The 21,853-nt window shown below is 34.7% G+C and overlaps 1 protein-coding gene across 4 annotated transcripts in view; it reads left to right on the forward strand.

The window, feature by feature from the left end:
- Positions 1 to 21,853, forward strand: part of LOC134533244 (ATPase family AAA domain-containing protein 2-like) — a 161,634-nt gene that overhangs the window by 90,539 nt on the left and 49,242 nt on the right. For all 4 annotated transcript variants that reach the window (XM_063370653.1, XM_063370656.1, XM_063370654.1 and 1 more), the window contains one exon: positions 21,403 to 21,602. In XM_063370653.1, coding sequence (XP_063226723.1) covers positions 21,403 to 21,602 — 200 coding nt within the window. The remainder of the gene's footprint in view (positions 1 to 21,402; positions 21,603 to 21,853) is intronic.

Raw genomic sequence — 21,853 nt, forward strand, 5'->3', positions numbered from 1 at the left:
GAAGATGCACTTTCCAGCCCTGTCCGTAGTTTCGTCACACATCAACACAATTTTTTTTGTTCTGAACAAAACTTTTTATTTCATCTTTCTTCTCAGCATTCAGTTTGGGAAGATATATTTCCCTCAAGGTATTAGCAACTGGAAGATCGCCAGAGCCTGCAATCAATAGTAGCACAAGATAAGCAAGACTATGAATAAGTCTAGAAATGTGATCAAAAAATCTGCTAGATTAGTGCCTCCTATTTGAGGTTAGGCCTAGTTTCAACAGCTTACAGAATGAAAAACAAAATATTTCTCTCAGCAGAAAATATGTAAGTGTTATTTTATGCTAAACTCACCTTGAACATATTTTTCTAACCATTTCCTCATGCAAGGTTTGTCAGCTTTTTGCAAGGGAATGTTTGATGCTACCATCATTTCGACAAAATCATACACAAATTCGTGTTTGTGTTTCTGCAAACTGGTTACGTTTTGAAGTGATTTGCTGATAGAAACTTGTTTGGAAGACGATGCAGATTCACGACTTTTATTTTTTTTTTGTGTTTTTCATTAAACACGTGTTTTGTGCACGTATCTTTGCGCACCCAGTCCACGCACACGTTACAAAACCTACACATCATTATTTCATCTTTTAAATCAAAAATGTAAAATTCGTCATTTTTAAACTCCCTTTCACGATCCTTTATAGAAATAATCTTCGGCATTTTCTGGCTTCAAGCAACGCACATTAGTTAGCCTCTCACTCCAGGAATCACCTTGTTGTATTGATAGGAACTGAACACTACGTGATTAAAAAAAATTACGTTGTTAAAGTGACTATATTAGTCAGTGACGTCCCGTAAAAGTTACTGTGAGAGCTATTTTAAATGCACTATTATATCATAAACTAAATCTATTCAATAAATAACTCTTACATAAAAAAAGGCTCATAAATTACCGGTAATTACATAAACGGTAGTTTAAAATAGGTACGTGATTGCATTCTGCCACATTTTTCGTGCACTAACTTGATTATGGCAGTTTTACTCGATTTTTGGTGTTTGTTTCATAATTCTCGCACACGCGCTATACTGGTATATGGTACGAGATCTTTGGCATTTGTACGAATGTTTATACTAAGTAGTACCAGAAATGCACACCAAATTTTTCGCAGCAAAACAAAGCGAAGTGGAGAGATTATCACGGGTACGAAAGTAAACAAATGTGTACTGTATTTCCCCACAACAATTAACAACGGAAGTAGCATTATTTTGAGTAGTAATAACAGTAGATGTTGTGCTGCGACAGCTAGTTAAAAGTAAACGAGTTAAACAAATAAGCTTGAATTTAGTTTTGAAGTAATATGCGTTGTTTGTGTTGAACGGGAATATGGCATTTTTTCGCGGAAAACCGTGGTGTTTGAGAACAAATAGTGAAATTTCGCGGAAAACTGTCAAAAGTGGACAATTTTGTGGTTTTTCGTGAATTTCACGCTTAATCATTTTCGGGGGTCCCTACATATAAGACAACAATGCATGTAACACAAGGTCACATTTCCATTACTGTAAATTGGAAAATGAATTTTTAGCATCAAAGAATTGAAGCCATATGGTCTTGGGCATGGAAGTATGACCCACTCATGCTCCACCTAGGTAAACTGTGTGAGATAAGGCAATACTGGGTAAACTTAAATAATAAGGCTACATGCAGATATGAAATAATCTGTGCATGTGGATCATATATAAAAAGGCTTAGCTTTTATTTGATATGGGTTTAAATCATTAGGGCCTCATTTCAGAGTAAACTAAGAAGTGGGAAATATTTGTCAGTTTTTCCTCATGTTGTTCTGCTTTATTATCACATTCATAGAAGGTACCAAATTTTTCAAACAACAGATGTCCATTTGTTTAAGAAGTTAAATTGGGCATTTTACCTTTTTAGTAAAGGTTCCGTTTGAGAAAAATTATATAAATGCCTGTCCTCTTTCCACCAAATCAGATTCACCTTCAGCAAAATCAAAAGGAGTATGATTAATATCAGCTAATAAAGAAGAAAATAAAAACAAACATACAGGGGGAAAAAATACATTGAGTAAAAAATTATTTTTGCTGATTTCATTATAACATTTTTATTTTATTAAAAATGAAACTTGTTTGTGAGATAGCTTGTGTTTTTAAGATAATATTGACATAACTGTCCTTATGCTAAGCGGGGATTTGCATCGATACATGTACTGAGATCTGAGATTAATTTGTGGGCGCCACCGTGCAAGGGGCACGGACCCGGGAGAGAGACTTTTTCAGAGCCGTGATGTCGCCCATGTGAGGCGTGATTTTAACTCCCCTAAAGCCAATCCTAGTACTCGCCACTGGTCCTCTCTCAGCGTCCAGTACGGTTTTCACCTACGCAGTGGGCTCTTACGGCGTCCCACACGCAGTCACACTCAGGATGTTGAAATAAACAAATACAAATAAAATCGTATGCCCTGATTTATTAGTTGCTACTTCGCCTACACCTTTGATTATATCACACAACGCCTGCGTCACGAATCTGTTCACGTGGTGCGACCTGACCACGTGGTCACACTACAATTAGGTAATTAGCATGAAAAAGACCATAGTGGTCACTCATACAATTATTTAAACAGTCACCCTGACCGAGAGAAGCCCCGAGGAATTACGTACGAATGATTTAAGATGATTAAGATTTAACGTAATTACTCAGCAGTGCAGACAAGCTGTGAGGTCCCCGGGGTGCTGATGTGTCTGCTCTCTTTCGGTGCTGGCGAAGGACTGGGGTGAGCTCAGGGCTCTGCTCGCCTAACATGGCGTCTTCGCGCCGAACCAATTACCGTTATAATATTTACGATTACATGCCACAGGAAGCTACAGGTAAAACATGAAACACTCTTAATAATTATATTACACCTAATGCATGATAAAAACTACTAACTAAAACTACAACAATTTATTATTAATGATAACCAGTCCAGCTTCGGCGGACTTCGGTTTGCCTCGTGCATGTTCGGTACGTCTTTTCGTCGTTTAAGTAATTAATATTTAGTTAAGGCATAAAGTACATAAAACACTCCCGGCCGATCTGCCGTTACACGCCACTTGGGGAAAAATAAGCAAGAAAGAGTTACAATGTTTATCTCTAGTTAAAGCGGTGTGGTGCACTGCTGCTACAGCGCCCTCTTGACGTCCGTGGCGCGCTATTCAAACACAACCACCCGACTACGTACTCAGGACGGAGCGGCTGCCATTACGGGAAGTGGGACGGGTGGTGAGGGGAAAGGTGGCGGATGCTGACCAGGCTTCTGGGGCACAGGTCCAGTTGACGTCAATATATGGAAGAATTATGGCTTAGTCACAGAAGAATTTAATTATAACTAATAATTTATAATTTAATATTACTTTATTTCTACAGTTCTGGAATATAACGAAAAACTAAGGAAACTGGCGAACTGAAAATAAAAGTTATACAAAAGTCCTGTAATAATAACTGTGATGAAAGTCATTAACCACTGATTTCCGACAGCCTTTAGTGAACCTGCATTTTTATGTTTTAGACATCTCGCTTCTGTTTATAGTCGCTCATTAAGTATAAATGGTAAAAGACTTTATACTTGAGTCGTGTGGAAATTATCCTTGAAAATGTTTTGGTTTTTAACATAAAAATTGGAATTTTCCTGCAAATAGTAGATTATTCTGGATTATGTTATAATTTTGATTATTTTATATTAAATGGCTCTTGTAAGAAAATTTAACTATAAGGTCCTGAAAGAGTTCTGAAATTGATTCATCATGTATTTGAGGTACTTTGTAATAACTTGTCAATCAGCAGTTTCATAAATTGTTTTTAGTTAATTTGATAAGTTTTATTAAGTTACTGTGTTTAATAGGGATGTAAAAATATAGAAATTTCATTGATTTCGACGATCATTTGGATTCTTACCTCGATTCCCTGGTCAATTCCGATTCTGAATTACTGGTTGGCAAAATTTGTGAGCTTAAAAGTTTAGTTACACAGTTATCATGTGTTGTGAGACAGCTGAGGAAGTTAAGTTATTGGCTGAGGCAGAAGAATTAAAATTACTACATAATATGATTTTGGTATATTTCAGCACAATGGTCATGTCAAAATTTCATATTGTTTCCCAAATACACAACAGAATGAAAACCATTTCTCATTATTTTGCCTTGTCAAAATAATGAGAAATGGTTTCCACGAGCAACACTCACTAAATGTAAATGGTGCTGTATCTTGTGACCCATTTTTATCTAATGTTTTTGCAGAGTAGTTTTCTAGTTTTATGTACCGTCTAATGATAAGTTTCAAACTAATAACTCTCATGTGTGCTTTCTTACACTCTCGATTCCCTTAATTTCAGAAAGCCTAGTACTTTTGGGTATTAAGTTTTTAAAATCTTCCATGTCTTCTGATGGTATACTCAACTTTATTTTGAAAGGTTGTTCCTAATACCTCTTTTGAATAATTTATTTAATATGTCGAAAAACTCAAGTTTTTCTTAACAAATGGAAAATAATAGTGATGGGTCGAGACTCGAAAAATCGAGCGAGTCGAGTCGAGCCGGCGAAACTAAACTCGACTCGAAAACCGAGTTGATTAAGATCGTGTCCTCAAGTCTCGTCAAAGTTTAGTTTTTGGCTCGACCATAATGTTGCACATTTTCCAATCGTGAAGGTACTTATCTGAAACCATGGACTTTAAAATAAAATAAAATGTATTATTTAGGCCTACCTAGTGGAAAACCTCTGATCCAACACTGAAAACCTTGAAAATAAGGTCGGAATATTATTTATTTTCGATCGTGTATAACCGCAAACAGTGCATCCCATCATTCAATATGCACTTAATATTTCTAATTCCAACAAAATACCTTTATTTAACTATAACGGAATTAAAAAATGTTCTCTAGATTCAGTCATGAACAAGACCGCGAACATCATTAATATTTGGGCAGCTTTGGAAGTAAATAATATTTACTACTAAACACTAGATAGCCGCCATTTTAACTCTGGGCCAATGGCCTACGTAAGTCCTCTTACAGCCAGGAAATGTTGCCACTTTGACAAATCGATATCAACAATAATTGAAATCTCCAACCAGTTGTTGTGTCCTATATTTGTCCTCGGCCTCTCTCTGCAACCAACATGGCCGCTTCGCCAAGAAAGCCGTATCCCAACAGGCTTCTCTACACCAGCCGTGGGATATAGGCTACGAGTGGTGCCGTTTACATATCATAGATGGCAGCACGCATCTTTTAAACGGTTATAGCAGTGCATATGGATTTATTAATGACTGTATAATATAAAATGTGTGTCAGTGCTATCTATGTTATAAGTAAATAATATCCTAGTGTGTGAATTACTGGGGAGGGCACAGGATGGCCTGTTTTCCTGTATTGGGGAAAGATTGTCGCTTTGTCAGTGACCAATGTCTGAAGGAGCTGTATTTAAGCTAGGTCGAAATGTGCCTAGCCAGAGATCCTTACCCCAGAGAAATCTGGGGAAATATAGCAGTATTATTGAATTGGTGTTTATTTACTGCTATCCTCTCCTCTCCCTACTCTCTCTCTCTCTCTCCTCTTCCTCTTCCTCTGGAGCGGCCTTCGGGATTACGCTCTGGAATCCTTTGCTGAAGCGGCCTTCGGGATTACGCTCTGGAATCCTTTGCTGAAGCGGCCTTCGGGATTACGCTATAGCATCCTTCTTCCCCTGGAGCGGCCTTCGGGATTACGCTCTAGACTCCTTTCCCCCCCTTGGAGCGGCCCTTCGGGGATTTCGCTCTAGGCTCCTGTTACTACCCCCTTCTCCCCTATCTTCACTCATGCCAAGCAAGAGGGCAAGTTAGACCAATATCTATGCGTCAAGGAGCAGCTGCCAACCTACCATTGGGGCCTGTCGCCCCACCTCATGCCACTCCATCACCCGACGCTGCTGCCGGGACACGTCACAGTTTTCCATGGCCGAACGGAAAATTGAGGCTGTTGATGTTTATGTTTAAACTTGAAAGTAATGTTTGCGTCGCCGGCGTCGTATTAATCATAAACGGTTTAGTATTAGTGGAATGGATATGTTTGTACGGCTTGGGACGTTACAAAGTGACGAACAGAAATCAAGAGCAGAGATTTGGGAATTTTTTGAAAAAATTGATCATCAGACAGCTAGATTCAAGTGCTGCAAAAAAATTTACAACACTCCGTAATCAACAACTTCAAGTCTGATTCGTCACTTGGATGTGCATTTTTACTTAAGTGTCAGTATGAAGATAAAAAAAAAGACAAAAAATCAAAATGTGTAGTGCAACCTTCAATAATTATATTATATTGAGAAATATTTAACTTATATTTATTTCGCTCATCATTCTGCCACTTGAACCTCGATAAATTTCCATGAGTTTGGCTCGAGTTCAACTCGAAGACAAATTTCTATGAGTTCGATTCGAGCTCGACTCGAAGATAAATTTCTTTGTTTAACTCGAACTCGACTCGATGCTGAAATAGGGTGACTCGACCCATCACTAGAAAATAACAAAGGTAGTTCCTATCTATCAAAGTGGTACAAAACTTATTGTTTCTAATTATTGCCCAGTATCTAGTCGTATACAGATTTTCAAAAATTTTAGAAAAAATAATTTTTAAAAATATAAACATCCCTCTCAAAAATAGTTTTTCACTGCATCAACATGGGTGAGAACTGGAATGACCACAGCTACTAATCTTAACACCTTTCTCAATCTCATTTACATTGAAGTCATAAGTAGGAGTCAGGTTGATGCCTGTAATTTTGATCTTGCGATAGCTTTTGATACTGTCAACCATGTTATTTTACTTAATAAACTTCCCCGTTTTGTCGTAAGTGTTAGTTTTGTGTACTAGTTCTCTTGTTATCTCAATAACAGAAGCTTTTTCATATCTATTAACAACAGTAACTTGCTCTCTTTAATGCTGACACTGGTGTATCACAAGGTGGTAGCCTTTACTCTTTAATATATTCATAGATGACATTTCACATATTCCCAACCATTCCACTGTTTGCAGATCTTAAAATTGGCAGATCTATTAACTCTCTTAATGATTGTTTACTATTTCAAATTGAATTCAATGAAATCAACAATTGGTGTGAACTTAATTATGTATCTCAAACAAAAATTATTTTCTGCACAAGGAAATATCTGCCAATAAAATTTGATTATAAACTGGACAATGCTGTAATTCCTAAAACTTCTTCTCTAAAAGACCTTGGTATCATCTTAGACACCAAGTTATACTTTGATCATCATGTAGATTACTTATTCACGAGTTGCTTAGCTTTAAACAGTTACACTACTTTTTATGCTACTAATTAAGATTCTATTATTTATCTTTATTTATCACTAATTAGATCTAAATTAGAATATTTTTCAGTTGGAAATACTCATCATAATACATCTATCTGATAGTGAGTGATAACATTGAATCTTTACAAAATAAAATATTAAAAATTCTTGATATCAACAATTTTCCTTATCCTAAATTAGTCTCTCTTGCAGACTGCAGAGCACAGCTAGATTCAAATTTCTTCAAAAACTATATAGCTGTAAAATAAACTAAATATATTATTCATAATACTGGATAATTCCATAGTCAATTAACATCTATGTTATGTACTTATTACAAGAAAAATTATGTTGTTGATAGACTTATATCTAACTGAAATAAATTTGATTACTTGGTTGACAATGTGATGAATTAACTGTTCTTAAATTAAATTATTCAGTTAGTCCAAACGAGTAGTTATTAGTTATCTAGAATTATTGTTTGTAGTTGTTTGTCTCTCACAGTCTTTGTACTGTAGTTGAATTCCTTGTGTTTGTGTTTTTTTTTTTTTTTGTTCTTGTCCTTGTCCTTGTGTTAGTCCTGTTAAGAGCGTCTGCATGCTTGTGGTGCCTACCTGCATGTGCTGCCCATCTGAAGGTGGTGCCTTCTCTGCATGTGGTGCCTACCTGCATGTGGTGCGTGCCTGCGGGTTGTGCCTACTTGCATGCAGTGCCTATCATTTGTCTCGTGGGAATGTTTTGTTGTGCACATCCTAAAGGTCTCCGACTGTTGTGCATAGTACAAATATACATAAAAAATAAAATAAATAATGATATGTATATTTACAAATTTTTTTTTCCTCCAAGCTAACTAGCATTTTGACACAATCAGGGTCAAAACAATTTTTTTGTTTGTCTGCAATGAGTCCTGCTGTAGTGAAAAGACGCTCGGAAATCCCAGTAGCCGGAGGAATATATAGATATTGCTTAGCCAGTTTCTGCAGTATAGGAAACACTCCTTTTCCCTTCGAATACTGAAACACATTTGATGCCGGTGACAACAGAGAACTTATTTCATCAGCTGCCGTCATCAACTCTGGGCACTTACCAGAATAGTACTGCCACACAGGATTTGATGGGACTGGCTCTGCTTTACATGCCTGAAATAATAATCATAGTAATATTTACAAACATTATTTTAAATTGATTTAATTAAATTAAAATATAAATGGTGAAATAAATGAGTATGCTATCTTAACTGCTGAAAAGTTGCCTGTGATTGCATTTCAGTTATGTTCATTTCATCAATGAAAAAATGGTTAGCTTTTTGAAAGTGCTCTTGTTTGGGAAACACATTCCCCTTGAATCTTGCATCCAGCAAAGTTTCTGAAGCATACTCTTTCCTCCTCTAAATCAGCATAGCGCAGTTTCATTGAAGCCACTAGTTCATAACGTACTTTGCAGACCAGAACCCTCAGGTGCAGGTACTTGAAGTTTTTTAGGGTACTGTTTACAATCAGGATGACTTCCAACACAGATATGTTCGATGAGTTCACAGTAAATGTTGCATTGTCAAGTATTTTTAAAACATTTACTGCATCAAATACACTAGACTAAAACCGGACAGCTCTATACTAATAACACAGGTCAGAGTGTCTAGCGGCAAAGGTGTACCTACACAACATAAATCATTCAATTATATATTATATTATCTGGTGTCAAACGATTAACTTCTTTTTAAGAATTTTGAAGCACTGGAGGTTTATATTCCCTCATAAATGTGTTTAATTTTTAAATAGGTTTGTTTAAGAGATAAGAAAGTTGTTTATGTTATATTGTTGGTACCATATGTATTAAACATCTATATTGTTCATACGGGGCATACCGTCTGCCATCTGTCAGACTGACATGAAAACAACTCCAGGTTTTCACACAAAAATCTCGGAGCTGTCTCTAGTGTATTTGACTACATTCTTCATCTGCTCTCATTGAGAAGGGGTGATCTGCAGGCATTCTTATTGTTATATCCAGACTACACACATGCTAGAGCTTGCCTCTGTTCAAGATGGCGCTCCATCATGTACAGGCTAGAGTTCCACCGAGTAACCTCATCTTGGATGAAGCTGTGTTTTTGTGCTGGTAGAGTCTCTTGAGCTCTCCTCAGGATTATGTACGATTAAGAGGAGTGTTTCAAGTGCCCTACTATTCTTCTTGACATAGCCAACTTGTTTGAAACATGTTTTGAAGACAGCGTTCCATCTTTCACAACAAGCTGATGTGTGCCAGGCCTAGGATGTATGTCGTTCCAAGATTTTGTAACCCCTGGCATTATCCCTAACTAGGTATAACCACTATGCACTTAGCAAAGAACATGAAGCTGGCAATGTTTTCGGCACTGTTACTACCTTCTGGAAATTGAATAACTTTAGACATGCCTGATGTTTACAAAGGTCGTCAGCTTTGTGATGTACTGTAATACCCTAATAGTCATCGGCAGATGATATCCACATGTCAGTAGTTAAGCTAATGTAATAAGAGGACAGTAGCCTCTCTCAAGCTTTGTGACAAACTTCTGTGTACAGATCTGAAAGCACAATGGTTCCGAGATGGAATAATGTATCTGGGTTTCTACAAATTAACGTCATTAAACACTTTATCTTCTACAATGAAAAAAAGAACTGCAACTCCCAGCATATCATCTTGGCTGTCTGGATGATTATTTGCTTTGCATGAATATCACTGGCATTAAATCTACATTTTTTGTCCATAAAAGCTGCAAGAGTAGGTTGACCCTTTTCACAAGTGTAAATTGGTCATGTCTTTACCCTTCTTTGTCACATTGTTTTGAGATATTTAGTTCAGTTGCAAACACTTCATTATTATATTTATTCACTTTCAAATGTTTCCTCATGTTTACTGGTGGTAGAGCTCTTACCATGTAAGATGTTCATGGAATAAATATTACCTACAGCATACAGGGTGGCGACCAACCGGGAAAACCGGGAAAAGTCAGGGAATTTTGCCAGCAGGGAAAAGTCATGGAAAAGTCAGGAAATTTTTCAAAAAGTCAGGGAAAAAATTAAATCTTGTCTAAAGTTCCTGCTGCAGCATTTTACAGCTTAATATTATTCATAGTCTTTGTTAATTTGTTAAGTGTATATAGCGAATTATTAACTGAAATTCTGATTACTATATTTTATACGAAGTTTGTTTAATGAAGCCATTTTTGATGTCGCGGGTCCATGAAAAACTCTGCTGTGTTTGCATTGCTGATAACAGCTGGCTGGCGTGCGCGCGCGTGCATTGTATTGCCACCATAGTCATGGTACGTGTACCAAATTATTCTATGTTTACTAGTTTTATAGCTCATAGTACACCGAGATGACCGAGATAGTTTTATTTTTGTTTCTCGTATTATTGGCAACTGTGGTACAAGTACATGAACGTTTTGGGATGAAAACGTAAGTGCTTTTTTTTTTTGCCAGTCGTGTTGTGTAGTGCTTCTCCATAGAGTAAGTAAAGGGAGAGGCGCCACTCCCATAGTAATGATCGTTTGCTTAAATTTGTAAACAAAACCCTTGCGATCATACCATTTCTTTTCAACTTGACAACGAAAAAATTACAGCCAGATACAACCTGAGAAAAGTTTAGCGTGGCACAGTTGGCACCTTTGTAGTCGTCATATTTTATATTTTTTCGATAAAGGCTACTGATATTGTAAAATTGCTTTATGTTAGTCCTTATAATGGGACGTTAAACTATTTCCGCAATAGAAAAAAAAAGTTTTGAACTATGGTAGATACGAACTCTCAATCGTCAGTTTCGAGCTATGACGCCTTCACCCACAAGACCACCAATCTATCTTGAATTAGGTTCAACAAGTGTATGTACTTATATTATATTTTTCTGCACTAGTAAAGTCCAAATTAATTATACAGCCAGATTGAAACTGATGATCGTTTAGTAATTAATTTTATTTCTGTTTATTATATTTATTTTCCATTCCATTTTTAATTTTTTTTTTAATTTTCAACTTCAAAAACTACAGTAGCAGCCCTAGCAGGTAATATGGAGAACGACAGGCCAACGTGCTCTAATTTTCGTTTTCGGCAATATGCCACGCATCATCTATTTTTCAGTGACATTTAAAAAATATATACTTTTACTTTCAAATCCCATTATTACCACGAGACAATACAAAGATGGCCGTATGTAATTATAATAACTGGATATGTAATAAACTAAAGAGATCAAAACTTGTAATTTTTTTTTCCGATGTTGGTGAAACATGGTATGATCTCATTTTTAAGGATTCAGTTTGTCCTATCTACTGTCACCCCCCTGCTTCTTTACGTTTTACTTTTCAGATGTACTATTTATTTTATTTTGCTGTCCTCTTTGTGTAAACGTTTTGAATAGTGGCGTGTACATGTTTTCAGTATTATTTAGTAAGCTAGTCGGGCTTTGTTCTGAAGATAAAAAGGAGAGAATATAAGTAGTAGACAAAGATGGGGGGGAAAATGTGCGCGGGATCAGATATGAACGTGTGGGCTTGGGAAGAATATTGCCGTTGCTGAAAGCTAAGAGTAAATGTGATTAATGAGTTAAAGTGTTTATTCGGTTATATTCAAATTTTTAGACCATTACTTTTATGGAGTAAAACATTTTTTTAATGAATTCCAATACAGGATAAGAAAAGTGAAAGGTAAATATTAAGAGTAGCTAATCATTAGACTTGCGCATAATAGTTCGCGACCGGGAGTGCTCCTATTAAATAACGTTTACACAAAGAGGACAGCAAAATAAAATAAATAGTACATCTGAAAAGTAAAACGTAGAGAAGCACTACATGACTGGGAACAAAAAAAAAAAAAAAAAGCACACACGTGCGAACTAGGTTGCTCTTTTAGTTCGTCCGCTCTCATCTCGAATTCAAAGAAGACAGGTCACAGATAGTTCGTTCGCTTTGCTACCGCTACTGCTGGCGATCTTCTTTGTATGTTATAGTAGTTATTTTTTATAATGATCAGTGTTGTGAACGCCTAGACTATTATCCTTTTTTGGGTTATTATACATCAAATGAGTAAATAAAATAATAATTTACATAATTGGGTAAAATGGCGTATATAACAGTTGTTTTTAATCTTCACTTAACATATAATATAATCAAAAACTTTTAATTTATAAAAGGATTTATTTTATAGCTTGTTAAAGATATATTATTTATGAAATGTGTTTATTTTAGTGAATAAAATTCAGTTTTATAAATATACAAATGTTAATTTTTTTTAAGTTTTAGAAATAGTCAACAAAAAATGTGTTATTATTTACAGGCAACAAAATTACGTACATTATTAAGAAAATAGAACCCATTACTCTTTTAATTTGTTACCTTACAATTAGACATAGAAAAACTAATAAAAACTCTTAAGTAAGATTGTTTGCTAATATTGCTTAAGAATGTGTATGTTCATTAGTACCTATATATAATTCACTAAATATTAGCAAGTTCATCATCACTTAACATACACTATAATCGAAAAATTTTAATTTCTAAAAGCTATTATTGTTTGTCTGATTTTGTTTTGACATATATTTGTGTATGTTATCTGATAAGTTAGTTATAATATGTAAAAATAAGAAGGTTTTACGCTTAAAAAAATTGATGAGATTGTTAGGCATGGTCAGGGAATAAAAGTGATTTTCCTGGAAAATTCAGGGAAAAGTCAGGGAATTTATTCTTTACAGTTTGGTAGCCACCCTGGCATAGTTCACGTCAGACTGGTCTAGATGAAAATGTTCCCACACTTCACTCGCCATTATACCAATTATTATCATATTAAAAAATAATTATCACCAGTAAATAAAATATTTTTTAATAACTTCAGCCACATATAACTACAGAACCGTAAGGCCTGGTTTATAAAGTATGTAGGAGGGCAAGAATGCAAGGTACAAAATTTTAGAGTACCGGTTTATAAACAATGCATGGTTCAAAAATGCAACGTAGTATTGTTTAACTTCAAACTTTTTTGCATTTTGGCTTGCGTTTCCTACGGCCATTATTGAAGAAAAGTGTTCCGAAAATTGTTAGACCCAGATGTGCATAAGTCCAAGATGTTCTGTTTATTATGCACACAAAGTTTTTCATTTGTTACACTTTCACACAGTGAAGGAAAATTAAACTTGCATCTAATTATTGACAGTATATTTTTGTTTAATGATAAATATGAATTATTACAAGACCCTGAAATGACAATTTGTTTTTTGCTGTTTTGCAATTTTTATTTAAGGGTTGGTAAAGACTTGCGTGCTTCATAAACGACAGTGATTTTCTTACATTGGTTGCATGTTGCGACAATGTGACGTTGCTTTTCTTGCTTGGTTTATAAACCCGGCCTAGATCACACCACCAACTGGAAAAGGAAAATTTCCATAAAAACCTTCCATAGTCATGGAAAAACGCAACTTCGAAAATTGCAAGTACGCGACAATACTGCTCTAAATGCATGAAGCGAACAAACACTACACAGAATGATACTGAAAATAGCAAAACAAACCCACCCACTCGTGTTTTACATCCCGTGTGTATAGTTATCTAAGACGCTATGTGTATTTTTTCGTTGCCAAGCGATTTGATAAATAAACCTAGAATATTATTAAAGGTTATTTGATTGACACATTATTTAAATATATAAAAAAATAAGTTGGGGAAGAAAAGGCAACCAATTGAATATGTATTTCATTATGGGGAATGGACAGCAGGCCCCATGTTTTTGGTATTGTTTATATTTTAAATTAATTTATTTAAGTTTATGAACATAGTACATACTATTGTTTAGTTATTAATCCTTACATAAAATAAAACATATTTTTTGAATTTACGCTGTTATAGTACAAGTGTGTTTGTCAGGCCCAAACATTTTTTTCGTGAAAATTAACTAATATTCAATGTTAACTTTTTGTTAAAACCAAGATTCTACACATTTCTATAATATAATTCTTTGTATGCTTTGAACATCAGTAAACTGTAAAACCTGAATTTTTAATGAAAAATAATTTTGGTAAAGGAAAGTAATCACAGGATTCTGTTTGGTCTCAAATGTGACACATTAAAAAAAATGGCATCGAGGCCGTACGATTCTCAACAAAGTTGAATGGAATCGAGGAATTGACTTTGAAATCCCTAGTAATAATTTTTCCTAGTAATCAATGATGTACAGTATTTTCCAAGATCAGTAGAGTAACCCATAGTAATTACTAAAATTATATAATTACCTTACTAAATTTTTATATTTAAACACGAATGCACTATTGTTATACATACATATGTACATATATATAATATACTAGCTGAAGTACCCAGCAACGCATCGTGAAGAGGCTTATTTTAATTGGATGGGGATATATTTTTCTAAATCATTTGTAGACAAGATTTTTTTTATAGATTAGAAGCAAAGTATCAAACCTACATTCTTTTTTATATATTTCGAACCTTCTATTTCAAATCTTGAGGGTACACAATGTTTTGTGTTCGTCGAATTGGACTGAAACAAACTACTATCTGGTTTTCCGACTCTTGAACAAGCTACCTACATTTGTCTTATGTGAAAAACATGGCATTATTATTTTCCTTTCTCGTTAATATCTGCCACTCAGTGATTGTTATTCATTGATATTCAGATACTCGTAGCGAATGCAAGTCGGATGGGTAACTGCACTTACTTGGGATTGAAGGGCAATGTTGCATTAGTCATTGCCAGGTGACAAAGAAAGCATTAATAACGAAATGGTCATTACCAGTGTCAAAAATATGTTTTAAGGAGTTTTTTTTTTAAATTTAAGGTGGACCATTACATTCCCCATGTTATAAATGTAAAGTGTGCAAAATTTAATCAAACTTAAAATGTATAAGATGTATAAGAAACAAAGAAAAGAAACTTTTTTATATAGATACCTATATTTGTAAATTTTTTGTAAACAATGAAACTAAATCAGCGACTCAACATGTTCCACTGCTTAGCTATGCATTGAAACATATTCCTCATTTTTCAATGTTTTGCAATTATGATAATTTTATAGTAGTAGTCAAATCCCAATTTTATCGAATCTGATTCTTTAAATTTCAATCCCAACGATACCTCAAATATACTTCTTGAACCCAGTCTTAATGGTCAAAAAATAAAATAATTTATAAAAAATGAAAAATAGAACTAAAACTAATTAACTGTAGACTTGTCAGTGTGGAATTTGTGTTGAATTGAATATATTTCCTTCAGTATTTTTTTTTTTTTTCAAATATTATTTATTGAATCTCGATTCTTTCAAATACAAGAGATTGAGATTTAAAGGATTTGACTGAGACCATTTATAATCTACATGTTCAGGAGTTATCAATTTATTTTTTGTCAAAAATTTTCACATAAGTGCCTAATAAACATCCTCATAGCATTGGAGATTGTGCAAATAAAAAAAAATATTTCTTTTATTGTTTATGAATTAATTATATACTTCTTTTAAACTACGCAGGTGCCAGCGTTTAAATACTGAATTATTCTTCAAGTATTTTTCTTCATACATATTGGTTTTTCTCTGTTGGGATTACTACCAACATGCTTAAAAATAGACAGGGATGCAATTAAGTTATGGCACCTCTACAGTGTTTGTTTATACCAAACAAAATATTAAATGCAATATTATATGTAGTTGCATTATGACGGATTATACCTTGAAGAAAACTGCTCATTCCTTTCACCAGCCTCGTTGAAATCCTACACATAGTGTACAAATATTTAAGTTCATGAAACTAGAATAACATTTATGATGTCATTTTAACATGAATTTTAACCTCGTTTAATACCATACAAACTCCAGTATAGAACACTTAGGCCACGAGTGTATGAGACTCACTTGGCATCAGTCACGCAAACATGTTTAACTACAGAAGGAAACTTAAAAGTGCATTCATCAATTACTAGTAATATTCTGATGCTCTCTCACAAATCTCTAGACTTCAAAGTTGTCATTACTTTCAACTATTTACTGACTAGGTGAAGTTATGAATTTTGCCAATACCTGTTTCAACCGAGAATGGCTTTTTTGGAACTAGCAGTCTCATCTACAAAACACATGTAGACAGGCCCTGACTCTCTCGACTCGAACCAAAATGAATGATCTAAACAGAATGATCCTCTTGAAATTGCTCATATACTATTCAAATTCTCAGGAGCATCCCACTTGAAACTATTTGTGCTTCTCATGTATTGCCTTCTCTTTGTTAATTCTTGTAACTCTAAAATTGTAATTTGAACTTAAATGTTGAGCAGACTTGTCTCGATGGAGATTTGGTATAGTAACCTTTTTCTAGTGAATATAGCGACATATATCTCTAGGAAGTTGTGCAACACTAAGAAAAGTTTTACACTTATCTGCATCATATTCCAACCCTTGTGGAGTTTGGATGGAAACTATTTAGATGGAATACAAACCTAACAGCTCAGTAGTTTTGGTTTTTCCATGCCTTTAATTACATGTGGATAATATAACTATCTATAACTATCTATAATGGTCCAGGGTGCTCCTTTTTACTGGTTTCTGAAAGGAAGCAATTTTGATTATATTTACTATTGCTAATTAATTAGTATTCATAATAATTACTCAAGTGATGTGATTGTCTATGTAGCTCCTATCCAACCCTTTTTTACATGCTTTATATTAGCTTCACCTGTATGTTTGTTTGTCTGTCCGTCTGTAACTCTTTCGACTAAGAGTGAGTGGCTCATCACTGTAAAATGTCCCACCAATTTCATTACGTTCGTTAGCCGAGCGGTCTAAGGCGCGCGACTTCTGTGATGTCAGCTTTCGGATTCAGCGATCGTGGGTTCTACTCCCGGCCACGCCGAAATTTTTTTTTTTTTTTCCGGTAAATTCTAAGATTATATCCATACATCTAACTGTAAATGATTCGGAGAGACTTTACCATTTCTTTGTGACGTTGCAACTCCAAATAGTTATCTCAGATGGTAATAGGTAGTGTTGGTAACTCATTTCCCTATGATAATTATACATAAATATAGTTTAAAAAACTAAAAAAAACATGCTTTTAAAGAATATCAAACTAAAAAGTTAAAAATAAATATAGTTTAAAAAACTAAAGAAACATGCTTTTAAAGATTATCAAACTAAAAAGTAAAAAATAATTTTAAAATTTAATTGATGACAATAGTATATAAGCAATACTAGTATAAATGAGTAAAAAGCATGGGCGCTTAATATACAAAAAAAATGGCACAAAGCGCCTCAAGCTTTTTTCTCATTTATACTAGTATTGCTTATATTCTATTGTCATAAATTAAATTTTAAAATTATTTTTTACTTTTTAGTTTGATAATCTTTAAAAGCATGTTTCTTTAGTTTTTTAAACTATATTTATATTTATTTTATTTTGCAAGTGTCACAGTACTTGCTGGTTATTAACAATCTATGTACAAGTACTACTACTACTACTACTACTACTACTACTACTACTACTACTACTACTACTACTACTTTCTTACAAATAATTGCTCTATACTTATTGTTTCAAAAATGCAATTAATGAAACTGGCCATATTTATATTACCTAATCGTGCTGAATTCTTTACATTTACTAAAATGCATTTCCCTGATTATGTATATATTAAGGGTGTGAGACCCATTGTTATATTTAAATGAAAACTCTAAATACGTTTTTTTCAAAGTAACAATTTTTTTTTGTTGAAATGAGGAATATTTATAAATATATGCATAACTTAACTCCATTAGGTGTTTTAATATGTAATCCTGCATGTCATTCTGTAGAAAATGTAGTTAGTCTGAATTGACTGTAGTTTTGAGCGTAAAGATTACTCAGTATGTAAGATGCCAGCATTTGTGATGAAAATTGGAAAAATAAATTGGGTTCTTCATATATCACTTGACCTTGGACATGGTAGTAGCATAGCACTGATTTATTCACATGAAATCTAAAAAAATTTAAGGGGGCATTTTATAGGAAAATCATTGGAGTGTAGAAGAGCTCTAAAAAGATAGTGGGGGTTGTCTGTAGAGGGCAAGATGTTCTTTTTGCACGCTGTGTTCTAGCAGGAAGCTGGAGGAAGGATCAATACCTGGAATTTGTCGATTAGCAGTTTAACGAACATAAAGAGGGTGGGGGGGGGACATCAGTTATAACTACCTTGCTTTTTAAATTGGATACAAATCATACTTTATTAAGTAAAGCATGGCAGATATAAAACACCAGCATGTGAAAGTTAAGTGTGGATTCAAGGATAAAAATAAAGCCTCAAGCTAATCTATTTATTCTAAAAATAGCTCTTCCACATCCATCGGGCAACAACGTTAGTACTACAGGGTTTGTAGTGAACTGTGAAGTAAGCACCATCAAATAAGTTTTCTTATAATAAAAGCAGTAGCTTTAAATTCTTAAAACTTTTATAAAATTCTTATCGTATATACTTGAAAATGCAGTTTATTTGGAGAGCGAAAAAGCATTGTACATGTAATATGAAGACATGTAGGGTATATGATACATGCTGGACTTAAGTAAGTACACACTTGGTAAAGCATCACATTCTTCACTTATTTGAAATCATTGTGTGTAGTGAGTTGTTACAATATTTGGCTTATTATTCACAAAGCACTGTCACTTTGTACAGTTATGATAGCAGTACTGTAGGACACTGGTCTTTAACCTTTGGCCAGCGGGCTACGTGCGGCTGCTGCCAAGTGATTCTTTGCGGCCCATTAAAAATTTTTTCAGGAAGCATTATTTAATTTTCAACTTCCACCCACTTACTAATTATAGCCTATTTTAAAAGCTAAAGTAAAAATAAATACTGAGACACAATCTGATCTGAAATTTGGTTATTTTGCTCCTTATAAAAAATTACAAATTCAAGAAAAATTTGTTCAACATAATTTTATTTTACAATTAGTGTGAGTGATGAAGATGTAGTCAAAAATATGTGAGTTTACTGTTATATGCGCAATGGTATACCTAATAATGGTTTTTGGCATTACTTTTTGACAGCACTTTTTTATGTAAATAGCTTTTCTGAAAGATGATTATTATGTAATAACTATTTTGTTTCAAAATAGCTTTATTTGGCATTAAAAAGTTTATATACTAAGAAAAATCAGTGTACAGGTGTCCTAATGAAATAAAATTAAAAATAAAAAGACATTTAAAAGACATTTTTCTTGTCAAATGGTTTTTCTTTCTTAAACATAAACTGTAACATCAAAGTAAAAAAAAAAATTGGTTTTGATTATGGTATGGTACCTCCACTTCTTAATATAGGAAACATTTTATAAACTAAAAAAAAAGTTGACAGATCTAAATAAATAATGAATTAAATACAGCATTATTTATCAGCTACTATTGATACTACTAATTAAATAACTATTACTGTTTGTCCACAAAGTAATCACACTTTTAATGGGTCCACAATGCAGTGTCCTCACTGGGGCTCGGCTCGACAGTGGCTCTCTGCTGTTCATCTATCACTGTGCACCTCGGTCCCAACATACTGCTCCACCCTTCTCTCTTGCCTGCACCAAGACAGTTCCCGACGCACCAACTTTCGCACATGAAGCCCTCTTGCTTGCCGAGGGGTAACACACCCTCTTCACTTCACTGCTCTCGCAGGTCAACCTCCTCGTTTGTGTACCTCTCAGACCTGCTCTGGAAAGGTCTCTTTGCCCTCGGAAGTGTCGCATCATCAGAACCCCCGACTTAACGTGCGAAGCCCCGAGAACAGTGGCGGCCTAGTTACGCCACTCCACACGGACGGGGCTCTGGGAATGCGTCACACACTGGAGAGAGGTGGAGAGCCACTGCTGCTGATCGGATTGGGCATACTGCGGTATTGTAAGGACGGGATCTAACTGTGTCCGGGAGGTGGAGCTGCCCCCAGACCTGCCGCTGGCCGGCGTGTCGGACTGATCATAGGCCTGTGCGAATACTAGTTTTTTTTATGCGAAGCAAATATGAAGTTAAATGTTTAAAATATTTGTGTAGTCGAATCACATTGATTGTATTGTTTTTGGCCAACCTGTATGTATTACACTTATTTTATAAAATGCATTATTGAAGAAAAAAAAAAATTGTTTAATTTTGTAATATTTGAACTTATTAAATGATTAACCAGTGGGGCCCTGTATCTAACATCGTTCATTAAAAATTATAAAATAACCATCCATAATATTAGTATTGAGCATTTATAAAAGCAAACAGAGTGCCAACTTTGGTTTTTTTTTAAGTGACCAACTTTATTCAAGCTAAACATACACATCGCAAGAAAAAATATGTCATGAATGAATCTAAGGCTTCCTTGTTTGAAAGCTTTGTATCAAATGTGAAGCTTCATATAACATTAAAAGCTTTGCATCACAATTGAAGCTTGTAATAAAACGCTTAACAACTGTCCGGGTGAAGTCGTATCGAATATTAAAAAGATCCTTATTGATTTATTTGGTTATTTGAAGCTTCACACAGGCCTATTTGATTGGCCTGCCTCGACGCCTCAACTCCAGCATCCTCGTTGCAATATAGAACAATTTCTAATTTGGTGTTTAATATTTATTTTTTATTTTTGTCATCTTGAAAAATAACTAGTACACACAAATTCTCATGAAAGATTCAGGTATCTCAATGATCCTCACGATGAGTGTATGATAGAATTGCAACCCACAACAATGTAGGTAAGGAAACAATTAGGACTCGATTCAAGAAACGTTGAAGACCACTGCCATAGGAGAAGCAGTTTTTTTGTAGTATTTTACACAAAGTAAAGTTAATTTACTTAATATTTTTTTTTTGAAATCCTATTCATTACGTACGTGAAATTACAGAACAAATAAAAAAAACACCGTGGCGCTGATTTCAGCTACGGTTACATGCAATACAAGCACCAGAAACAAGTTGTGTGAATGATTTTTGTAGTGCTTGGCTGGCATGTGAATGTTAATGTAGTTGAAAGTACCAGTTGAACCCAAGGTGAGTGCGGAGAGGACGAGAGAGTGTCCCGCTGGGGCTCCCAAGTGCCGTGCTGTGCGCAGGGATCCCGCGGACAAGCTGATACGCCACCGCGCCTGCTCGCTGCGCGACACCGCCTACACGCTCATCAAGGCCGAGATGAACTCCGACTTCGAGGAGAAGTGCCGGGAGATATCCCGCAGCCGCAAGCAGCGCGCCGTGTCGCCCATGAGGTTCGCCCCCGAGTTCCTGCGGACCAACATGCAGACTGCCAACTTGAGGGGTGAGCGTTTTGGTTTTATAGTCGTGAGTGGAAAAATTACTTTGCTGGAATAACATAACAAAAAAAAAATGATGTGAAAAAATTTTTTTTTTCCAAATACCGACAATAATCTTAAGATATTTTGATATATTAAGACACTTGTAAAATGTTGTCTCTATGCATGTATAATGTTCAGTATTTATTCTTTATTAAAAACTTGTCAACCATTTGTAAAATTTTACGTTACCTTTGTATAAAAGTACAGATGAAAA

This window comes from Bacillus rossius, chromosome 6 (assembly GCF_032445375.1).
Source record: "Bacillus rossius redtenbacheri isolate Brsri chromosome 6, Brsri_v3, whole genome shotgun sequence".
Taxonomy (NCBI): Eukaryota; Metazoa; Arthropoda; class Insecta; order Phasmatodea; family Bacillidae; genus Bacillus; species Bacillus rossius.